This window comes from Tauraco erythrolophus, chromosome 1 (assembly GCF_009769465.1).
Source record: "Tauraco erythrolophus isolate bTauEry1 chromosome 1, bTauEry1.pri, whole genome shotgun sequence".
Classification (NCBI taxonomy): Eukaryota; Metazoa; Chordata; class Aves; order Musophagiformes; family Musophagidae; genus Tauraco; species Tauraco erythrolophus.
In genome coordinates, this window is record NC_141465.1 from 133,977,819 (window position 1) to 133,997,428 (window position 19,610).

The 19,610-nt window shown below is 50.1% G+C and overlaps 1 protein-coding gene across 2 annotated transcripts in view; it reads right to left on the reverse strand.

The window, feature by feature from the left end:
* The window catches only part of CAPN5 (calpain 5), a 63,865-nt gene that overhangs the window by 26,107 nt on the left and 18,148 nt on the right, over positions 1 to 19,610 (reverse strand). For both annotated transcript variants that reach the window (XM_086622225.1, XM_086622232.1), the window contains exon 2: positions 14,388 to 14,564. In XM_086622225.1, coding sequence (XP_086478351.1) covers positions 14,388 to 14,549 — 162 coding nt within the window. In that variant the 5' untranslated portion in view covers positions 14,550 to 14,564. The remainder of the gene's footprint in view (positions 1 to 14,387; positions 14,565 to 19,610) is intronic.

Below are 19,610 nucleotides of genomic sequence, written 5' to 3' on the forward strand. Positions count from 1 at the left end.
GCCTCACCGTCACTCATCCCAGGACTTCTTCAGCCTCTACCCAGCCAAGACTGACGCAGAGACAACTACAGTCTGGCTTTTAGCATCTCCACCCATTCAGATGCAGCCCTCCCCAGACTGTCTCTCCCACAGCGAGTTGTTTGGATGCGTCTGGTTGCAGAGCCACTGAGAAAAAATACTCCCGGGATCCTGCAGATCTCAGCACCAAAGCGGGACAGTCTTCACACACCTCACTGACAAACTGGGGGGTGGGATGCTCAGAGCAGTGAGACGACGTGCCCCAGGTTACCCCATGCAGAGGCAGAAGTGGTCCCTCTTGGTTTCAAGTGTCAGTGCAATCCGGTGTCTGAACGAGACACCATTCCTTTATGGAAACGATGTCACCTGGTTCCTCTTCATGCTGCATTGCCTGAGCCAGCCTGACCCTTAGGAGTGCACACAACTACAGTTTTGAGAAGTGAAGACAAGGACACCGAGCAAGCGCAGTGGATCTCGGAGGTGGCTCCACCTGGATCTCCTTCCCTTAAATCTTAGTATGTGCAGGCATGGGGTCTAGGGTGCTACACTAGAGAGGTGGAGGAGGAGAAACAAAAATAAGCTCCCATGGCTGTTCTAACTGTAACACTCTATGATAGATATATCCCTCTGATTCACCGCAATGCTGCTGGCCACCATCTCCCAAGTCTCTCCACCCTCCATCATATCCCAGTCCCGAGCTCTCCTACAGCTCTCCTTTGACCAAGCATCCTTGGGATCGTGCAAAGGACATGCAGGATGAGGAACAACCCTGATTTGGCAGCATCATGGGTTTAAAATACACTCACCCTCCAAAGGCCATCTCACACTGTGCCCTCAGTTATCACAGAATCATAGAATCACAGAATGGGTTGGGTTGGAAGGGACCTCAAAGACCATCTAGTTCCAAACCCCCTGCCATGGGCAGGGAAACCCTCCACTACACCAGGTTGCCCAAAGCCTCATCCAACCTGGCCTTGAACACTTCCAGGGATGAGGCAGCCACAACTTCTCTGGGCAACCTGTTCCAGTGCCTCATCTCCCTCACAGTGAACAACTTCTTCCTTATATCCAATCTAAATCTCCCCTCTTTCAGTTTAAAGCCATTGCCCCTTGTCCTATCACTACACGCCCTTGTCAAAAGTCCCTCTCCAGCTTTCCTGTAGCCCCTTTAGGTACTGGAAGGCTGCAATAAGATCACCCCGGAGCCTTCTCTTCTCCAGGCTGAACAGCCCCAACTCTCTCAGCCTGTCTCCATAGCAGAGGTGCTCCAGCCCTCGCATCATCTCCGTGGCCTCCTCTGGACCCACTCCAGTAGCTCCATGTCCTTCTTGTGCTGGGGACTCCAGAGCTGAACACAGTATTCCAGGTGGGGTCTCATGAGAGCTGAGTAGAGAGGCAGAATCACTTCTGGCATAGTTGCCAGGAGCATCTGCTCCATGATCTTGCTGGGCACAGAGGTGAGACTGACTGGCCTGTAGTTCCCTGGGTCTTCTTTTTTCTAACCTCAACCAGAGGAATCGCTTTGGCTTGAAGCTATCTGCATCAGGCCCCAAACTTGTTCTCCTATGAAGACAGGCTGAGAGAGCTGGGGTTGTTCAGCCTGGAGAAGAGAAGGCTGCGGGATGATCTTATTGCAGCCTTCCAGTACTTAAAGGAGGCCTACGAGAAAGCTGGAGAGGTACTTTTGACAAGGGCAGGGAGTGATAAGGCAAGGGGCAATGGCTTTAAACTGAAAGAGGGGAGATTTCAATTAGATCTAAGGAAGAAATTTTTCACTCTGAGGGTGGTGAGGCACTGGAACAGGTTGTCCAGAAAAGTTGTGGATGCCCCATCCCTGGAGGTGTTCAAGGCCAGGTTGGATGAGGCTTTGAGCAACCTTATCTAGTGGAAGGTGACCCTGCCCATGGCAGGATGGTTGGAACTAGATGTTCTTTGAGGTCCCTTCCAACCCGAGCCATTCTATATTCTAGATTCACAGTCACGTCAGTACAAGCGAGGGACCGTGAACCACAGGCATGAATCATGAGGATGTTCCATAGCTTGCACCACTTTTGAGCCATCAGTCCCCACCCTGGAGGACATGGTGGTGGGGACGCATTGGCGGAAGAGAGGAACATATTCAAGTAAGCCCTGCTGTGAAGAACCACAGGATTTCAAGAGGAATGGTCCAAACCCACCCACTCATCACAGAGCTATTGCAAAATCCTGGAGCAAGATGATGTGGCCACGAGCTCGGCCGCAACATTTCTGCCTCCAAATGACATAATTCAGGTCTGTCACTCGTGCCTGCTGAACCCTGCCCTGCCTGAAGCCCAATTCCTGCATCCCACCAAAAGCCAATCTTCTAAAACAGGATTTAGGAATCTAAATCATGCAGGGGTTTTGGTTTGGTTTGGTTTCTTGCAATCATCCTAAGAGCCAAGTTATTGATGGGAAAAGAAAGAACCTGAAGCTGCAAAGGAAAATTACCTCCACCCTCCACTGTGCATATCTCAGATCAAAACCTCCTAACTACTTTTCCACGGGGATGCCTCCCACACCCCCCTGAGCCATACTGTCCCAGGGTGAGGAAGTGCCCTTTGGTTCATGATTGTGTCATATTTATAGCACAGTAGCACTTCGATTCAAGACCAGGACTTGACCCCACCACAGCCCAAATTAATCCCCGACTACGCAATGACGATGAAGAGGTTATCATAAGTTTAAGCCATTTAAAGAAATTACTTCCAGCCCACACCTATTCTGGGTATTCATACCCTGGGTGTAGCTTTACAAACACAGAAACCCACGTTATGAGAAAACCACCTTCTAGACGTGGACTCATGATCTTCTATTAGCTGGGAGAAGGGACAAAAAGGGACATTATTTAGAGAAAATGATTCAATATTCAGCCACCAGGAAAAGGGCTGAGCTCCTGCCACTCTTGAGAGAAGGAAGTGGAGAGGAAGTTGGCAGCAGGGCTGGCTGTAAGCACCCAGCGTTAGCTGGCGCTGGCTGGCATCTCCAACGGGGATGTTCACCAACAAGGATGAAGCCTGTATTTAACAACCAGCAAGGATCTATCCATGAGGCCATGGGCTCGAGTCACGAAACTGCAGGAGTTTACAGAGATGTCAAACTCAAGCAAGCTTCATCTCTCCTTGGTAACATCACTTTCCCCTATGGTGATTTCTTCCCGACCTGCTCAACATTCCCAGTAACACAGGCCACATGCAGCATTTCCAGACAAGACTTTGAAGTCTTCAACTCATGCTCAGTTTGCTGCCACTTTACTGAGAGACACAACAAAGCAGGTATGGTGGCAGCAGCAGCTCCAAGACAGGAAGGTGAACAAGCTCCCCCAGCGATAGGTAGCACAGGGTCTCCTGAAACTCACTGGATGGTTTATATGGGCTGTGTACAAGCTAAACCTGTACCGTTGGACTTTTAGCCAGTTCCTCCAGTTAAAAAGCACTCTGTTTACATTTTCCAGCATTAATTCTTGCATAACTCTATCACTGGTATTTGTATTAGACCACGGTCAAGCTTTAATCATCCATGACAACTCTCCATTAAGATGGTTTGTCCACCCTTTTCCTTCTTGGACAGGGAACTGGGAGGAATACTTCACTGAGTGGTGGTTTCTTCCCAAAGATCCAGAAATATCAAAGATGTGGGATGATTTGTTTCATCTCTACATGAACACATAGGTCACCCCTCCCAAGCTGCTCCCCTCCCTTGCCTTGTTGGTCAACACAGCTCCTGCTTGCCCCAGCTACACCCAAAGGGGACAGATGCTTCAGCTTGCCCTTGCTGATCTGATTTCTTCTTGAGAGATCTAAGACACCACCAACCTCAAGGGCTGGAGAAGTGGTGCCAGCTTGCCCCTGCCCCATAGGGACTGGGAACAGTGGCTGAAGCACTGATCTCCTTTAAGGAACCTGAGAAACAAGGGGCAAAAAGGGGGTGAAGCCAGAGCACTTGACAAACTCCCATGAGAGCATCACCCTGAGGTGCTTTTTGAGGTGAGCTTTCTATGCTGAAGGTTAGTCTAAAAGGGACCTGTTGGTGGGTTTTTCACAGAGATGAGCATCTAGATGAGGATGTGAAGGGGTCGACAGATCACACAGGTTGGCACCTCACTGTGCAGGCTTGGTCCTGGTGAGCTCAACTACTGAGAGCTTGTGCTGTGCTCCAGAGCACTGCCAACACCTAAAGGCTTTGTCCTTTCTCAAGGATGTTTTTCATTCTCCTCCACTTCTCCAGGTGTCCCAGTTCAAGACTGTTTTGTCTATGGGGGTGTCTGCGGCACAGCATGGAGCTGAGCACCAGATCCCCACAACCGCACATGGCAGCGAGATGGCATGCAGGTTAGAGACAGATGGCCACAAGCATGGGCAGGACAGTCAAGCAGGGCAGCACCATCCTAAGGGCCACAAAGATGATCTGAGGGCTGGAGCACCTCTCCTCGGAAGACAGGCTGAGACAGTTGGGGCTGTTCAGCCTGGAGAAGAGAAGGCTCTGGGGAGATCTTATAACAGTCTTCCAGTAGCTGAAGGGGCCTACAGGAAAGCTAGAGAAGGACTTTTTACAAGGGCATGTAGTGATAGGACAAGGGGCAGTGGCTTTAAACTGAAAGAGGGCAGATTTCAATCACATCTAAGGAAGAAATTCTTTATGTTGAAGGTGGTGAGGCACTGGGAGAGGTTGCCCAGAAAAGTTGTGTCTGCCCCATCCCTGGAAGTGTTCAAGGCCAGGCTGGATGAGGCTTTGGGCAACCTGGTGTAGTGGAAGGTGTCCCTGCCCATGGCAGGGGGGTTGGAACTAGATGATCTTTGAGGTCCTTTCCAACCCTAACCATTCTATGGTTCTATCCCCACTGTTGCACAGTGGTTCAGGACATACAGGTCTAAATGATTGCACTGGGCTAAGTGCCTTTGCTTAGGACAACAATCCCACCCTACCATGGTTCCCTGCACTGCACATCTCAGTCTGCCTCAGAAACGGGTTTTTAATCTTTGCAGGGCTTTGGGGCAGTATTTGCACAGTCCCCATGTTAAATTATATATATATCAGAGCAGAACCAGTGCCATTCCACTTGCTGTCAAATTGAGTTGGGGTTTTATTTTTAAAAGGGACGACTTGGAGAATTTAACGCTCTGTACAAATAATTCAGACGCCGTCAGACGTTTGGCAGCAAGGAAAGGACAAGCCCTTGCCCTGGGGTGCTTACAAAGACAGATGTTAGCTGCATTTATTCATCCCCAGTCAACCCATCGATGTCCTCGACTGGGTAGGAGTCCAGGCTGAGCTGAGCAAGGCAAGAAGGAAAGATAATGGAGAGAGGGTTTGTACCTAACGCATGCACTATGTAGTTACCATATATTTAAAGGGAACAGAAATGCAGAAGGAAGTGAGCATGCACACAAGATCCAAGGGGTGTATGCTGAAGCTAAGCCAATTCACATCAAAAGAGAAAAAAAAAAAAACCCATAACAAAAAAATAACAAAGCAAATGCTGAGGCAAGGACTGGTCTTTAGAACAAGTGATCCAGAGCCGTGGTGGCTTTTCCTCTGCTAGAAAAACAAAACTGGACGGTGCTTAGAGGACGCAGGTCAAGTTTAGTTCAACGGGGAGTTAGTGCAAGGAAGTGCCGTGACCTCTCCTTAGGCAGAAGTCAGCCCACGCATCGACAACGGTTCCCTCCGGCTTCAAATTCGCCAGACCAAGGAAACGGCTCCTTTTCTGCTCCAACCACAGGGTCAGTGCAGCTCTGGCTGTTGCCCTCCCACCAAGGTTTCCTCCTATTTTTTCCTTCTAGCAGCAGCCGGAGGTTTTACTGCACCTCATGTTTTACTCTCTCTGCAAGAGTGTATATGCACCTGATCAAGTTTTTGCAAGGGGACTTTAAGGACCTTTTGGTTTTTTTCACAAGGGCTTTGGTGAAAGGCACTTGGGTCAGCGGGATCAAGCCTGCCCTTAACAGGGCAATCTACAAGGGGCAATGGCTTTAAACTGAAAGAGGGGAGATTTAGATGGGAGATAAGGAAGAAAGTTTTTACATTGAGGGTGGTGAGGCACTGGAACAGGTTGCCCAGAGAAGCTGTGGCTGCCCCATCCCTGGAAGTGTTCAACGCCAGGATGGATGAGGCTTTGAGCAACCTGGTGTAGTGGAAGGTGTCCCTGCCCATGGCAGGGGGGTTGGAACTAGGTGATCTTTGAGGTTCTCTTCCAATCCAAACCATTCTATAATTCTAGGGGCAAATCACCCTGAAATCTCATCCCCTCTGAGGGCTCAAAAACTAGAGCTCACAGGTGGTGAAGCACCTCCCAGCTTGCACTAAGATTAAAAGCCTGGGCTGATCCAGGCCATAACCAGCTCTGTACCTGCTCTGCAGGCTCACAGCGTCCCTCTGGTACCCCAGAGCCAAATCCAGCACCATTCTCTCCCACGGAGCTCAGAGAGGGCAGCGGATGCCCAGGGCTCCTTTCTGCAACACCCTCTGCTACCGTTACATCTTCACCATGAACAACACAATAATTCCTAGACGCCAATGCGCAGTTGCAGTAAGAAGCAGGCTATGAATCCAACCCACTGGTTTTACTGTTGGTTTTTGCATTTAAGGCCATGTCCTTCTGACGCCAAGGACAGAGCAGACCGGCTGGCTAATTTCTTATCAAAGGCTTGCAGTGAGCCATACTCACATCAGGCAGCTTATCAGTCCCTACCCTCATCGGGGCAAAAGGAGGAGAGCGTGTTTGCCTGACACCACGGAGACGTGGCCCTGAAAGGATCCGGTGAGATCTGCTGGAACGCAGCCAGGGTCAGCATCACGTTCAGCAAGAGGAGAGATCTTCTAAAGTGAGCATAAATAATAACAAAATTTCTCTTGTCCATCCTTGAGGGAAAGGGAGGGGGGAAGAAAGCCCATGAATGGCTTAAAAATGTAAAAACAAGGTCAGCTCAGAGAGTGCATTAAATGGTGACCAAATCCTTTCCCAGTAAGGAGCAACCAGACTGGCAATCAGCTCAAGGCTTTACTGAAAATAATAGATAAATTAACAGGTGAGTGGCGCTCATAAATTCCTGAGCTGAGAAACGCAAAGGTCTGGCAGGACTCTGGCTCCCATGATGGATCACAGACAGATGACAGACTTTGCTCAGCAGAGATGGTCCCCCAGTCCACCCAGCAGCACACAGGAGCCACAGCATCCGTGCTAACCATCCTCCGGACAGGACCAAAACTGAGTGAAATGGGTCAAAAAGCTGCAAAAAGCGAAGCAAAGACATCCCTGGAGAGCAGGTGCCATAGGTTAGTATTTCTAGCAGAAGAAGGTCCAAGTAGGGCACCAGGAGGTTATTGCTCCCAATGACCATTATCATTTTAATTGCTTCCGTGCGCCTGCTTTGGTTGAGCTCTCAGAGCAAAGAACTGCACGAACTTAACCTCTGTCTTTCCCATTATCTTCACCCTTGTGTTTTTTCCAGCTTCCCAGCCTGCGCTATACACTGGGGAAAAGACCTTTTAATGCAGAAACTTGCGGTCAGGCAAGTGCCGGTCCTGCTTTTAGTGAATTAGTTCACTGACTCCTTTCCCCTTCCAGGAAAACCCTGTGGGGATTGATTGTATAACCCTCACTCAGCAAGCAAAAGGAGCTAAGTGCTTAATAACACCAGGAAAAGGGGATCTGAGAGATGCTCTCCCATCCTGCAGCATCTCTTCATCCTCCAAACACAATAGTGTCAAATTCAGGAGACAACGGATATAATAGACAAAACCCCGATACGTGAGTCAGGCTAGATATATGTCAGGCTGACAGGGAACTGGCTACTGAAAAAAGGTATTTTTTGAGTTTCTAAAAGAAGATTCCTCTTATCTGGCTGGAAAAAAAAGAAAAAAAAAAACAACAACACAAAAAAACAAGGCTGTGAATGAGAGCATCTCTTCCCAGTGCCACAGCAGGGCTGAAAATGCCATGGCCCTACTGCCCTAAGACCTCCCGCTTCCCACAACCCTTCCCAAAACATCTGGCCTCTCTATCTCCCTCAAAACTACTCTGTCAGACTTCCCCCCCCGAATGACATTGCCTCTGCGCCCAGATAAAATAATATTGCCGTTTAGCAAGAATCTACCTTCGTGCTGTTTAATCAGTGACAACCTCCCTTGACAATTCCTGCAGAGAGAACTCGGTGCTCGCAAGCAAACTCTGGAGAGCTACAAAAATACCGAGAAACAAGGGTTGGAGGGCATGACTCTTCCCCTGGAGATGGGAGGGTGTAGACCTCATCCAAAAGAGTTTTTCTTGTGGTTGCAACCAGGCAGGCTTGAACTCACAGTGCAGAGGCGCAGCTCAGGTTCAACCATCACACACGTCACCTTGAGCCACCCAGTCACTGTGACAACAGTCTGCCTGCAAACCCTCGTGCTCCGGCACAGCCTGGTCTCCTCCAAGCACCTTTGGGATCTCTTGTCCCAACCACTCTGCATCTTAAGGAAGACCATAGGGTGCTTCTGCAAGGTCCTGCAACACACTGCTGAGGACAGAGAAACGCTCAGCATACAGCAGCCTGGTCTGCCTCCCAGGACAGGGAGGAAAAACAAAAAACTTCTCCAAGCTCAGTCTTGCTGCCTGGGAAGAGCTGAAGGATCAGAGCATGCAGTTCATGTGGTTCAATGTCACATCTGCACGTGGTCTTAAGCCTCCCACCAGGCTTCATTTGCTTGCCACGGGAGCACAGTGATGCCCAAACCAAGTCATTGCTTGGTGGGCTGGACCTGAACCACGTGGCTCTCCTTGCTACAGAGAGAAAACAAGCCCTTGCTAAGGTGCAGGGTTACTAATGATCCTCATTTAACTCCGTACCAATCCCACAGCATTACTGAAAGTGGCCTGCAGCCAAGAAGAGAGTTTGGGGCAGTGATGATTAGAAGAGATGAACCATTTTCCCACAGGATAGATGAACCTGGGCCATCACTTTCTTTCCCAGAGGACCAACAGACACAACTGGGTGCCCCAGATCCCCCCTTATTTCTGCCTCCCGACCTGTGTCTCATCCACCTCATCAGACAGGCTGAGAGAGTTGGGGCTGTTCAGCCTGCAGAAGAGCAGGCTCCAGGGAGACCTTCTAGCAGCCTTCCAGTACCTAAAGGGGCTACAGGAAAGCTGGAGAGGGACTTTTGACATGGGCGTGTAGTGATAAGACAAGAGGCAATGGCTTTAAACTGAAAAGGGGAGATTTAGATTAGATCTAGGGAAGAAATTTTTTACAATGAGGGTGGTGAGGCACTGGAACAGGTTTCCCAGAGAAGTTGTGGCTGCCCCATTCCTGGAAGTGTTCAAGGCCAGGTTGGATGAGACTTTGAGCAACCTGGTGTAGTGGAAGGTGTCACTGCCCACGGCAGGGGGTTGGAACTGGATGATCTTTGAGGTCCCTTCCAACCCAAACCATTCTATGATTCCTTTCTCTTCTTCTCAGTACCACCCATCCCCACCTCCCTTAGCTCCCAAAAGCCCAGACCAGCTCACCAACACACAGACTAAACTCCGGCTCCCATGCTGCACTGACAGTGTTCCTGTCCCAAACAGGGAGTGTGAAACCCAGAGTTTGAGGATCTGCCTAAGACTTTCTTTACGGATGGCACTATTTGCCCAAATACAGAGACCTCCCTCGCCTTCATACGGTCACAGGCAGAGCGCAAGGGAAAAGGAATTTCAAGCAAGGCACCGGGATTTGGGCTTAGCCCAAACCACCAGGTTTAATTTCTAATGCAACAGCCGAGTGCTGCTGCCAGAAAGAGCCGCTGATGCTGCCCCAGCCAGCTGCAAAATCTCCTTTGGCTCTGCAAAGAGCAGCCAGTCTCATGTTGAAGTGGATGCACTAAAACAAAGCTCTTCGGGACCCCCTTTTCCCAGCTCAGCCCGATCCTACAGCTTCCCTCCCTCCACTACTCTCCAGCGATGGAGCCTTCTGGCTCCGCCGTGCCGCGTCATGAAGACATGCAGCAAACGACCGCCGAAGCCAAAGCCCCATTAAAGGGCTCAAACAGCTGCTCCCTCTGCAAAGATCTGGCATCCCGAGCAGGGCTGGAGGCCTGGGGAAAGCAGGGAGGAAGGGAGGGAGGAGGGAGGACACCCCGCTGGAAAGAATAAAGCTGAGTCCGTTCCAGGAAACGCTGCAACGCCAGATGCAGGAGGAAATTGAGGCAAAATAGCCTGACCTGGGAAGGGTTATTCATGAGCTCTTCCAGCAAAGCCCTTCAGCTTTGTCTTTCCCCTCCCTTGCCCCAAAAAAAAAACCTCAAGCAAGAGGGAGAGCACTGCAGAGATTGCCTTTTTTTTTTTTTTTTTCTCTCTTTTTTGCCAAAGCAACCTCAGGCTTTGGGAGCATGTGGAGGAGCAGAAAGGATGAGGTCTGGAAAGAAGGGATGCACACATGAGGGATGGGCTGTTTAAATACTTGAGAAAAGATGGTGGGGAGGTAGGGGAAGGGCTCTTTACATTAGTGTTGGGTGATAGAACAAGAGGAAATGGGCATAAGCTTAGTCAGGGGAGATTCAGGTTGGATGTTCGGAAGTATTTCTTCTCTGAAAGGGTTGTCAGCCACTGGAATAAGCTGCCCAGGGAGGTGGTTGAGTCCCCATCCCTGGATGTGTTTAAGAATAGGGTGGATGAGCTACTTAGCGATATGGTTTAATGGGGATTAGGGATGGTTGGACTCGATGATCTCTAAGGTCTTTTCCAACCTAGAAATCTATGAAATCTATGAAATCCATACTAGTGCCACGGAAATACATGGAAATAAGACCCTGCCTCTGTCAAAGCTCATGCCCACCACCCCCTTCAGTTCACTACAGCTACTTTTCACATCCGAGTGCTTTGCCTGAAAAAGTTACTCCTATGTATCACTTCTCTGTGTAGACCATAAGTGACAACCCTTCTGAGAAAGCAAACAATTGGTTTTAGCAGCTGATGCCTTTGATTTCCACTCTCCACCCACTCTGCTTTCCCAGCAAGGCTTGAGGTATGATGAGCTCTTGCGTTTTATCACGCAGTTTCAGCTGAAACTCTCCAAAACAAGCCATGGCCATGGCCCTGAGAGATAACAGAGGCATGTACACACCATCCCTTCCCTGCAGACAGCACCTCCAAGACTGGCAGACTCCATTTCTGGGTCAGAAAGTCCCCAAAAAAGCACTTGCAAAAAGTTGGGAGTATCACTCTGTTTGTTTTTTTCTAAACAAGAATAAAATAATATTGTGCAAGGAAAGATCTGCTGGTTGTAACAGAAAGAAGATGCTGTAGGGACTTAGTGTGGCTTTTATCACTCAAGCAGAGCAGATAATTTGCACTTCATGGACATTTTGGACTCTACTGAACACTGCATTAAATTGGAGAAGCTGACGGTGTTTCCCAGCTCTCTTGCAGACAGCAAAGTGGTGAGATATACGTCAAGATCCCTAACACCTAGATGCACTGCATTTTCCTTCCTGCAGAAGATGCTGGGACCTTTTGCTGGGCTCTCTCCCTTGGAGAGCCAGTATGAATTCAGGCAGAACAGGGTCCAGCAACTAAAAATGTCACTTTGCATTGGCTGGCTGGCACAAAGCAGTTCTCCCCATGAAGTTCAGTCACTTTTGCCAAAATGGACAACTGAAAGGAAAGAACCTTGAGAAGTCCCTTAGAGAGAGGCCTCTGGAAACTTCAGCAGTAACCAGGGTACATGTGAGCCTGAATTCACAGAATCACCGAATGCTTTGGGTTGGAAGGGACTTTAAGATCATCTAGTGCCAACCGCCCTGCCATGGGCAGGGACAACCTCCACTACACCAGGTTGCTCAAAGCCTCATCCAGCCTGGCCTTGAACACTTCCAGGGATGGGGCAGCCACAGCTTCTCTGGGCAACCTGTTCCAGTGCCTCACCACCCTCAGAGGGAAGAATTTCTTCCTTAGATCTACTCTAAATCTGCCCTCTTTCAGTTTAAAGACATTGCCCCTTGTCTTATCACTACATGCCCTTGTCAAAAGCCCCTCTCCAGCTTTCTTATGGGCCCCTTTAGGTACTGGAAAGCTGCTAGAAGGTCTCCTGGGAGCTTTCTCTTCTCCAGGCAGAACAGCCCCAACTCTCTCAGCCTGTCTCCATAGCAGAGGTGCTCCAGCCCTCGGATTGTCTTCGTGGCCTCCTCTGGACTCTCTCAACAGCTCCACGTCCTTCTGATGTTGGGGACCCAAGAGCTGAACGCAGCACTGCAGGGGGGTCTCAGGAGAGCAGAGCAGAGGGGCAGAATCCCCTCCCTCGCCCTGCTGCCCACGCTGCTCTGGATGCAGCCCAGGACACGGTTGGCTTTCTGGGCTGCCAGCGCACATTGCCGGCTCATCAGCCAGCACCTCCAAGCCCTTCTCCTCAGGGCTGCTCTCAAGTCACTCTCTGCTCAGCCTGTACTTGTGCTTGGGATTGACCCAAGCCATGTGCAGGACCTTGCACCTGGCCTTGTAGAACTTCACTCTTTTTTTTTATGGCAATTTTGTGGTCAGGGCAGCTAGATAGGTCTGATCAGACGATCCTACCAGACAGTGCCATCAAGGAGACTTCTATTGCTCAGCATAGAAACCTTCTGGTGCTGAAATGATTCTATGAAAATGCTGGCAAATTTACTTTTGTCTGTTGCAGAAGCAGTGAAAAAGGGATCATCTCCACCTCTAGTTAAGTGTGCAGAACTTTGATTACAGACCCACTTCCAGCACCTATTCCCCCTGCCAGAATCATGAGCAGAATGGTCACTCATTCAGAATAGGTCTCCATTCTCCCTGAATAGAAGCATCAACAAGTCTATGCCTGACCAAGTCTGAATAACCAGAGTTGTTCATGACGCATGCAGCAAGCTCTGAGACACAGAGGTTCAGCAGAAGATGAGCAAACTTTGCCCCTCTACAGCTGGGTCCAGCCCTCTGTCATTAGACATGGGGCTGAATTTACGCGTGCCTCTGAATGGAAACCAGCAAGAGGGTGACAAATACATCCCTACCCTTTAGTCCCAGAGAAAGTTATTTAGAAGGTCTTGGACATCACCTCTATGTGGGATGTGCAAAGTGTGTTATATTGTTCTCAACAACGAGACCAAACCATGGTGGGCCCTGTCTTCAGAAGGCAGCTGTGCACAGAGCATCCTTCCAGTCCAATGAACGAGGGAATAAGTCCAAACACACGCAGAGCCTTGCACAAAGCCCAGGTCCAGGCAGAGCTGGCATGGAAGAGCCCAAGGCAGAGCAGAGGGAAGTGACACCTCCTCCCACGAGGAGCTCAGTGGGATGCTGAGGGTGCTCAGCCCCTCCTGCCCTGCAGAAAGAGTCAGTTCAGCTCCATCCCTCCCTTCGCACAAAGCCTTTTTGTCCACCCCTCTCACCCAAACAGACGCAGCACTGTCTCGCCAAAGGCCAGCTGATTTCCCGAGCTGCTGGCGGGGGTGAGGAGGACAACAGCAGCTCAGGCGCCCCTGCCACGCTGAAATGCCACCCAGTTGCGTGCAGAACAGCACGGGCTGGGCAGTGAGAGCTGCTTCTCCCCACGGGCAAGGAAGGAGAACCAGCTGTGTGAGATGTTGTGACATTGCCTCTCCCCAGTGGCAATTATCATGGCTCCCTGGGACACCTTGTACTTCACGGCAAGCTGTTGTAGACACCGTCAAGAGAAGCAGCCTCGTAGTCAACCCCCAAGCAGATGGCCATACCAGGGCATACATATTCTCCAAGACACAGTGCCCTCAGGCCCTGATGTGCATCTTTTGGGCAGGCACTGAGGACAGAAGAAGGGGGACAGCACTGGGGACAGGCAACGTTACCCCCCAGCTCTCCCTTAACCTGCCTCCGTGACAGACACAGCAGGGTGGAGGACATGCAGAGTGCTTTCTGCAGAGGACATGGGTTTTGCACAAGGGAGGAACGGCAGGTTAGACCACCTACCTCCCAAAGACACCAAAACCACCTCAACTACCCAAAGCTTATCTTCTTTTCCCTTTCCAAATGGACCACCAAGAGTATTCTGAGATAACGCTTTGCTCTGCTGGACCCACCAGGCTTAACGAGAGTGCCCAACACCAACCTGGCTGCAGACCATCTCTCTGTATTATGCACAGGGAAACTGAATTACAGAGAAGCCTCCTTTGCTCCTGGGCCTCACTAGGGGTAGAATAGCCTGGACGTGGGTGCAGCAGGTCTCCCTGGCATCTCAGAGGCTCATGGTACCAAGCCCAGGCAAATAAACCCTGCTGGGGAGAGATGTTGGCTGAGGCTTGGCATCCTTGGTGAAGGATGCCCTGTGCGTTTTCGGGGATGCCTGAGAGCAGAGATGGTGCAAAGCAGTGCTGAGGTGCAAGGGGACAGGTGCACTTACTTTTGGCCGCTTCCACTGGATGCCCTGGATCCTCGACTTGTAGAAGAGCGAGTCGTCGTTGGCGGGGAAGAGCGGGTCCTCAAAGAGCTGCTTCCGCCTCTGACACTCCTTCTTCAGGGAGGCGTAGCGCTGGTTCTCGTATGGCTTCACCGAGGAAAACATCCTTCCTCACCGGCCCTGGGAGGACAGGCAGAGTGGGAGTGAGATGGGGCAAGGTCTGGCCAGGGAGACTCAATCCTCCTCCTCCACATCTAGGTGGCAGGACTAAAAAGTTGTGGCTGGAGACAACTACCCAGCCTCTCTCTCTGCCTTTTGCCCCAGATCTGGCTGTCCTACATGGTTAGACCCCACATTTACAGTCCCCTGAAGCACCTCTGGCTCACTCCAGGAGGTATCAGCATGCTCCATCACCAGTTTAAACAGGCAGCTAAAATCCTAAATCCAAACAAGGGGAGATGAATGACTCCTCAGAGCTCAAGAATTCCTCGTAGACCCCCCTGGACATGGCATTCCCATTTCCCCCAGAGCTGGCCAAACACCACTGAAACAGGAACAGCAGAAGACGATAACTGGTGTCCCACCTTTTAATGAATTTGTCACTCATTTGGGAAAAACACAGCCTTCGGAGGCAAAGGAAGAGAAGACATCCCCTGCAAGCTGGGTGTGCGAAGGTTTTATGGGAGCTGAACCCAGACCACCCCACCAGGCAGCCCCGAATTACAGACATACGTTTCAGGATTTCATCAGAGACGCCAGTTTCTCAGTAGACTTTACCAGATCTGTTTTTAATTAAAAAAGGCCTCCTGGCAGAGCGCCACGGGTCTCTGGATTAATTATTCTGCCTTGACAAGCATCTAGCTCCCAGAGCAGAGACAGGAATTTAGCAATTCAGAAGACAGCAGGAAACTGTTACCCAAAAGCCCCCCAGAGAGAGAGCAGCACCTCTCCGTCACCGCTCCATCATCCCTTCCATTTGGTCACTGGGTACCAACCACTTTGGTGGGATCTCCAGCCCTCCACCCTGCAGGTCAAGTGACCCTGGTCCCACAGCAGGCATAAGGGAAGAGGGTGCTCTACATTATTGCTCTTTACTGAACCACAGACCTTCTTCCAAAGCTCATTCCCTAAAGTTTCTCTGTATTAATTCATAACAGCCATGTACAATCCTTCTCTCTCCCCAAAATGGGATGTCCTTTTCAAAATGTTGACCTTCAGTGACCCTAGTTCAGAAACATCTAGTCTGGTTTCCTAAAGAAACAGAGGTTTGTGTGCCACATAATGCCAACCGTGGTCTCCAACACCATCCACAGTAAAACGAAGGGTGCCCCATCCTGCGGGCAGATGCATCCAGCAAGCTGACCTAACTCCTTGCTCCCAGTGAGACATATAGAAACCATATGCTTATTGTGGTATCATCACATGTGGTGGGATGAGGAAGTTGCAATAAAGGCTAATTGGAAGCAGCTATCTGTAAATATCCAAAATCCCAGGGATTATACCATCACTTACAGTTAAGCATCAATTTAGGAGCGGCGTCACATCCCTCGTTAACGAATTTCTAGGATTAGCTGAAGGAAAGTAGGAGTTTGAAGGCTAAACTAATGCCTGTGCTGATCAGAGAAATCCTTTGAGAGCATCACCCACCCAGCCGGTCTCCTCTCGGCTGGGAGAGAGGAAAACACTTCACTTCTGCACAGCAGAAGAGCAAAGCATGGGTTTTAATTGGCTGTGTTTATCAGCCTGATGAGCAGCACAAGTGCTCATTGCTCAGAGCTTAAGTTAACCCAAAATAACCCCCTTGTTGGCTGCTCCGGAGGTCTGTGCTGCTGATGATCATTGAGCATGTCCCAGCCTCACACCCTCAGACATACCCAATGCAAATCACAAGGCAATTAAGCCTTTGATTAAACATGATCTGGACTGCAAGAGAGGCACCAGCCTGCAAGAGCTGCATAGGACAGACTGGTGCCACAGGTAGATGCATCTCCCACGAGGAGACCATTGGCATTGGATGGCCAACAACTCACCTACTCCCGATGTCTCTACTCCCATGTCCCTGGTGTGGACAAAGAACACAGTGAGCATTCAGCAATGATCCTCCAGAATTGAGGATTTGAGATTTTATGGTTTATAACATCTTAGTTTTCACGGCAAAGACAGGGAGAGCAGCTCTGTCTTCGGTGTGACCTGCTCTATTTGGAAACCAAGGCTAGGACCTTGCTTGCATGGGGTCAGTTAAAAAAAGTATTAGTTCACACAGGAGCCTTTGAAGGCATCTCAGCAATGCTTTGAGGTGCTGCGGTATAAAGGGCTTATAGTGATGCTCATGGAATTTTTCTCCTTGGCATTAATACCAGTTCCCAGATGCTACAAAGAGCCCCAAGTTCACCACTTGCCCTCAGAAAAGCCTTAAAAACAAATGGCCTGATATCAAAACCAGAATAATACACCAGATTTACTCCTCGTAGAAAAGCAGACAGCCTCACTGAGCAGTCAGGGAACACACCCAGCAGTCCAAACATGCATCCACCCTGCTAAGAGGGCCAGGGAATGAGCTAGCAGCCGGATCTCCAGAAAAGGAAGGGGATGAAGGACAGGGGAGATGTCCCCAGGGATGTTGTGAGGACATTTTGGGCAGAAACGAGCTCCTTTAGAGTGACCATCAGGCAGGACCTTTGCAGTGACAGCACTCACTGCTACAGAGAGACACAGGCAAAGCAGCAGTGCTGTGAAAGGATGGTTGGCAGCTGCCTTCTGCACCAACCCAACAGGCTGAGAGAGACAGACGCTGCTGTTAACTGGGACATGAGACGAATCGCTTGGACCAGTGCGTGAGCTGGGCTGACAGATGGGAAAGGACATTTCCATGGGAGGTTGCGCAGAAAGAACCAGCGAGGTTTAGGAAGAGAGCCTGGAGAGGAGGGAGGTCTGGTGCCTTTTAAAAAGCCATGCTTGAGTTAAGGCAGGGGCTGTAGGTTTGACACAGGAGATCATGGAATCATAGAATGGTTTAGGTTGAAAGCAACCTTCAAGATCACCCTGTTCCACCCCCCCTGCCATGGGCAGGGACACCCTCCACTACACCAGGATGCTCAAAGCCTCATCCAACCTGGCCTTGAACACTTCCAGGGATGGGGCAGCCACAACTTCTCCGGGCAACCTGTTCCAGTGCCTGGAGTGAGTGAAAAACCCTCTGAGTGAAAAACTTCTTCATTACATGTAATCGAAATCTACTCTAAATCTACCCTAGATGCTGGATGCTGCTCCACAGGCTGTCCCGAGGCCGAGGGCTGGCACTTGGCTGCTCATTCATAAAATTACTGCTCCTCCTCCAGTAGGTCTACAACGTCAGAAAAACAACTTGGAGCTGTGTTTTCCAATGACCCTTGCAACGCCGACTTCCACGAGACGCCCTGGGCAATGTTCATCCCCATGAGCACAGCACCAGTCTTCTCGGCCAAGGAGCTCCAGCCTTTCTGCCACCCAAATTTTCCCAAGGTTAAAAGGCCAAGTCCTTGCCCTGCTATCCCACCCCACGGTGGCTGTCACCTCAACAGCCATCTGTCCTCACTGCGGGGCTGCTCTCACACGAGAGGCTGGAGATAGATTTGAGTTGCAAGGGAAACGTCAAGCAGAGCGAGAAGGAATGCTGTTCAGGAGCATTTAAAAAAAAAAACAAACAACAAAACTTGCCAAATAATTAAAAGGAAGAGGCAGGGGGAATGTTCTTAGGGCAGCGTTAAAATTCATTACTCCTTCTAATTTACAGCATTTCATGCTTACCAGCCTGAACTTCTGATCTGCCACATTAAAATTCTCAAGGGCTGCCTAATCTTCGCTTTCTTGCACCAAGCTAGGACAGCCCAGGAGGACAAGAACTGGTGTTTTCATGCCTGGTCCAAATCAACCACCCTACACTCACACGTGCACACATTCGTGTGTGAGCAGGGAGGGGAATCTGCTCTCACCTCTTAGCAGAGCTGAATTTTTGGAAACAGTGGTCTGAGCCCAACCTCAGTCCAGCCATGAAGGAGTTAAACAGGAAACTATTTTATTCCAGGAGGGAGCCAGAGGTATGACTCAGGGATGTTGCGGACTCCCCCTTTTCACCTCCAGCATCATCCAGGCATTCAAGCTCCTGCCAGCTGGTAACGATCACGGCTCTGAGCACTGAAACAGGGAGAAGGATTGAAAGTGCTTGTGTTGGCCAGGACCAAATACTTGCTGAAAAGCTCTTCCTTCCTCCCCTACAAACCGCTTCCTCTCCTTCCCTTCCAGCTCGGAGGCTCCTGTACCACAGCTAGCTGCCACGGGCTCACCACGCTTGCGTTATCGCAAGGTTGCACCCTGGCCAGGAGCAAAGAGCTCCTTGCTTGTAGATCCTACAGTGGTCTGTCTCGAGGTCAGAAAAAATACCTTGTCCTTAGAGGAAAGGATCTGCTGGCCCGTGTTCTCCAGCTCTGTTCTCACTAAACAGGTGATATCTTCGATAGGACATCGCAAAGGCATAGGACTGACCAAGGAGAAGACGAAGCAGGAACCAGGCATGTGGTTGCGCAATCCCCAACATGCTGAAGTCTTATGGGGGCAACCTCCAACACTGCAGCCCGATAGCTGAGTGTTCAGAGCAGCCAGGCTCTTTCTAAAAATGTTATTTAAATCATTTTTTCCAGCCTCCTTGGGTGTTTCTATTGACAGCCATAGGACAACACTGAAGTTTGTCCTTCCACCTACCAACACAAAAGACCAGCACAGCAGCAGAAACGCTGCCAACGCAAGGACAGCTTTATACACATTTTCTCCAGGACCCAGGGAAGATGCAGTTGAACCATGAATCACTCTCTACATCACATGTGAGATAAGTGCTCCACACCTCTTAGCCAACATCTCTATGAACAAAAAAGCCTCAAGTCATGGGCTACAAAGCAACAGTCTCACTGAAAGGCCATCAGGACCAGCAGCACATGGCCCACAGCAGGTCTGAGCTGCATTCCCAAAGTCCTTTCCCGCTCCCAGCTGTGCATCTACCATAGCTTTGCTTTGGACTTGAAGCAGCGTGGCCCAGAGCCAGCAGCACCACGTAGCATCCTGCATTAGCGACGTCTGCCAGGGCTGGAAGGTGAAGCTACACGGATGAAAATGAGAAAACAAGACATCATTTCTTCCCAAATTGACTGCGGTTGACCAGGGGAGCTAATTCCTATAGGAAGTCATAGATAGTTC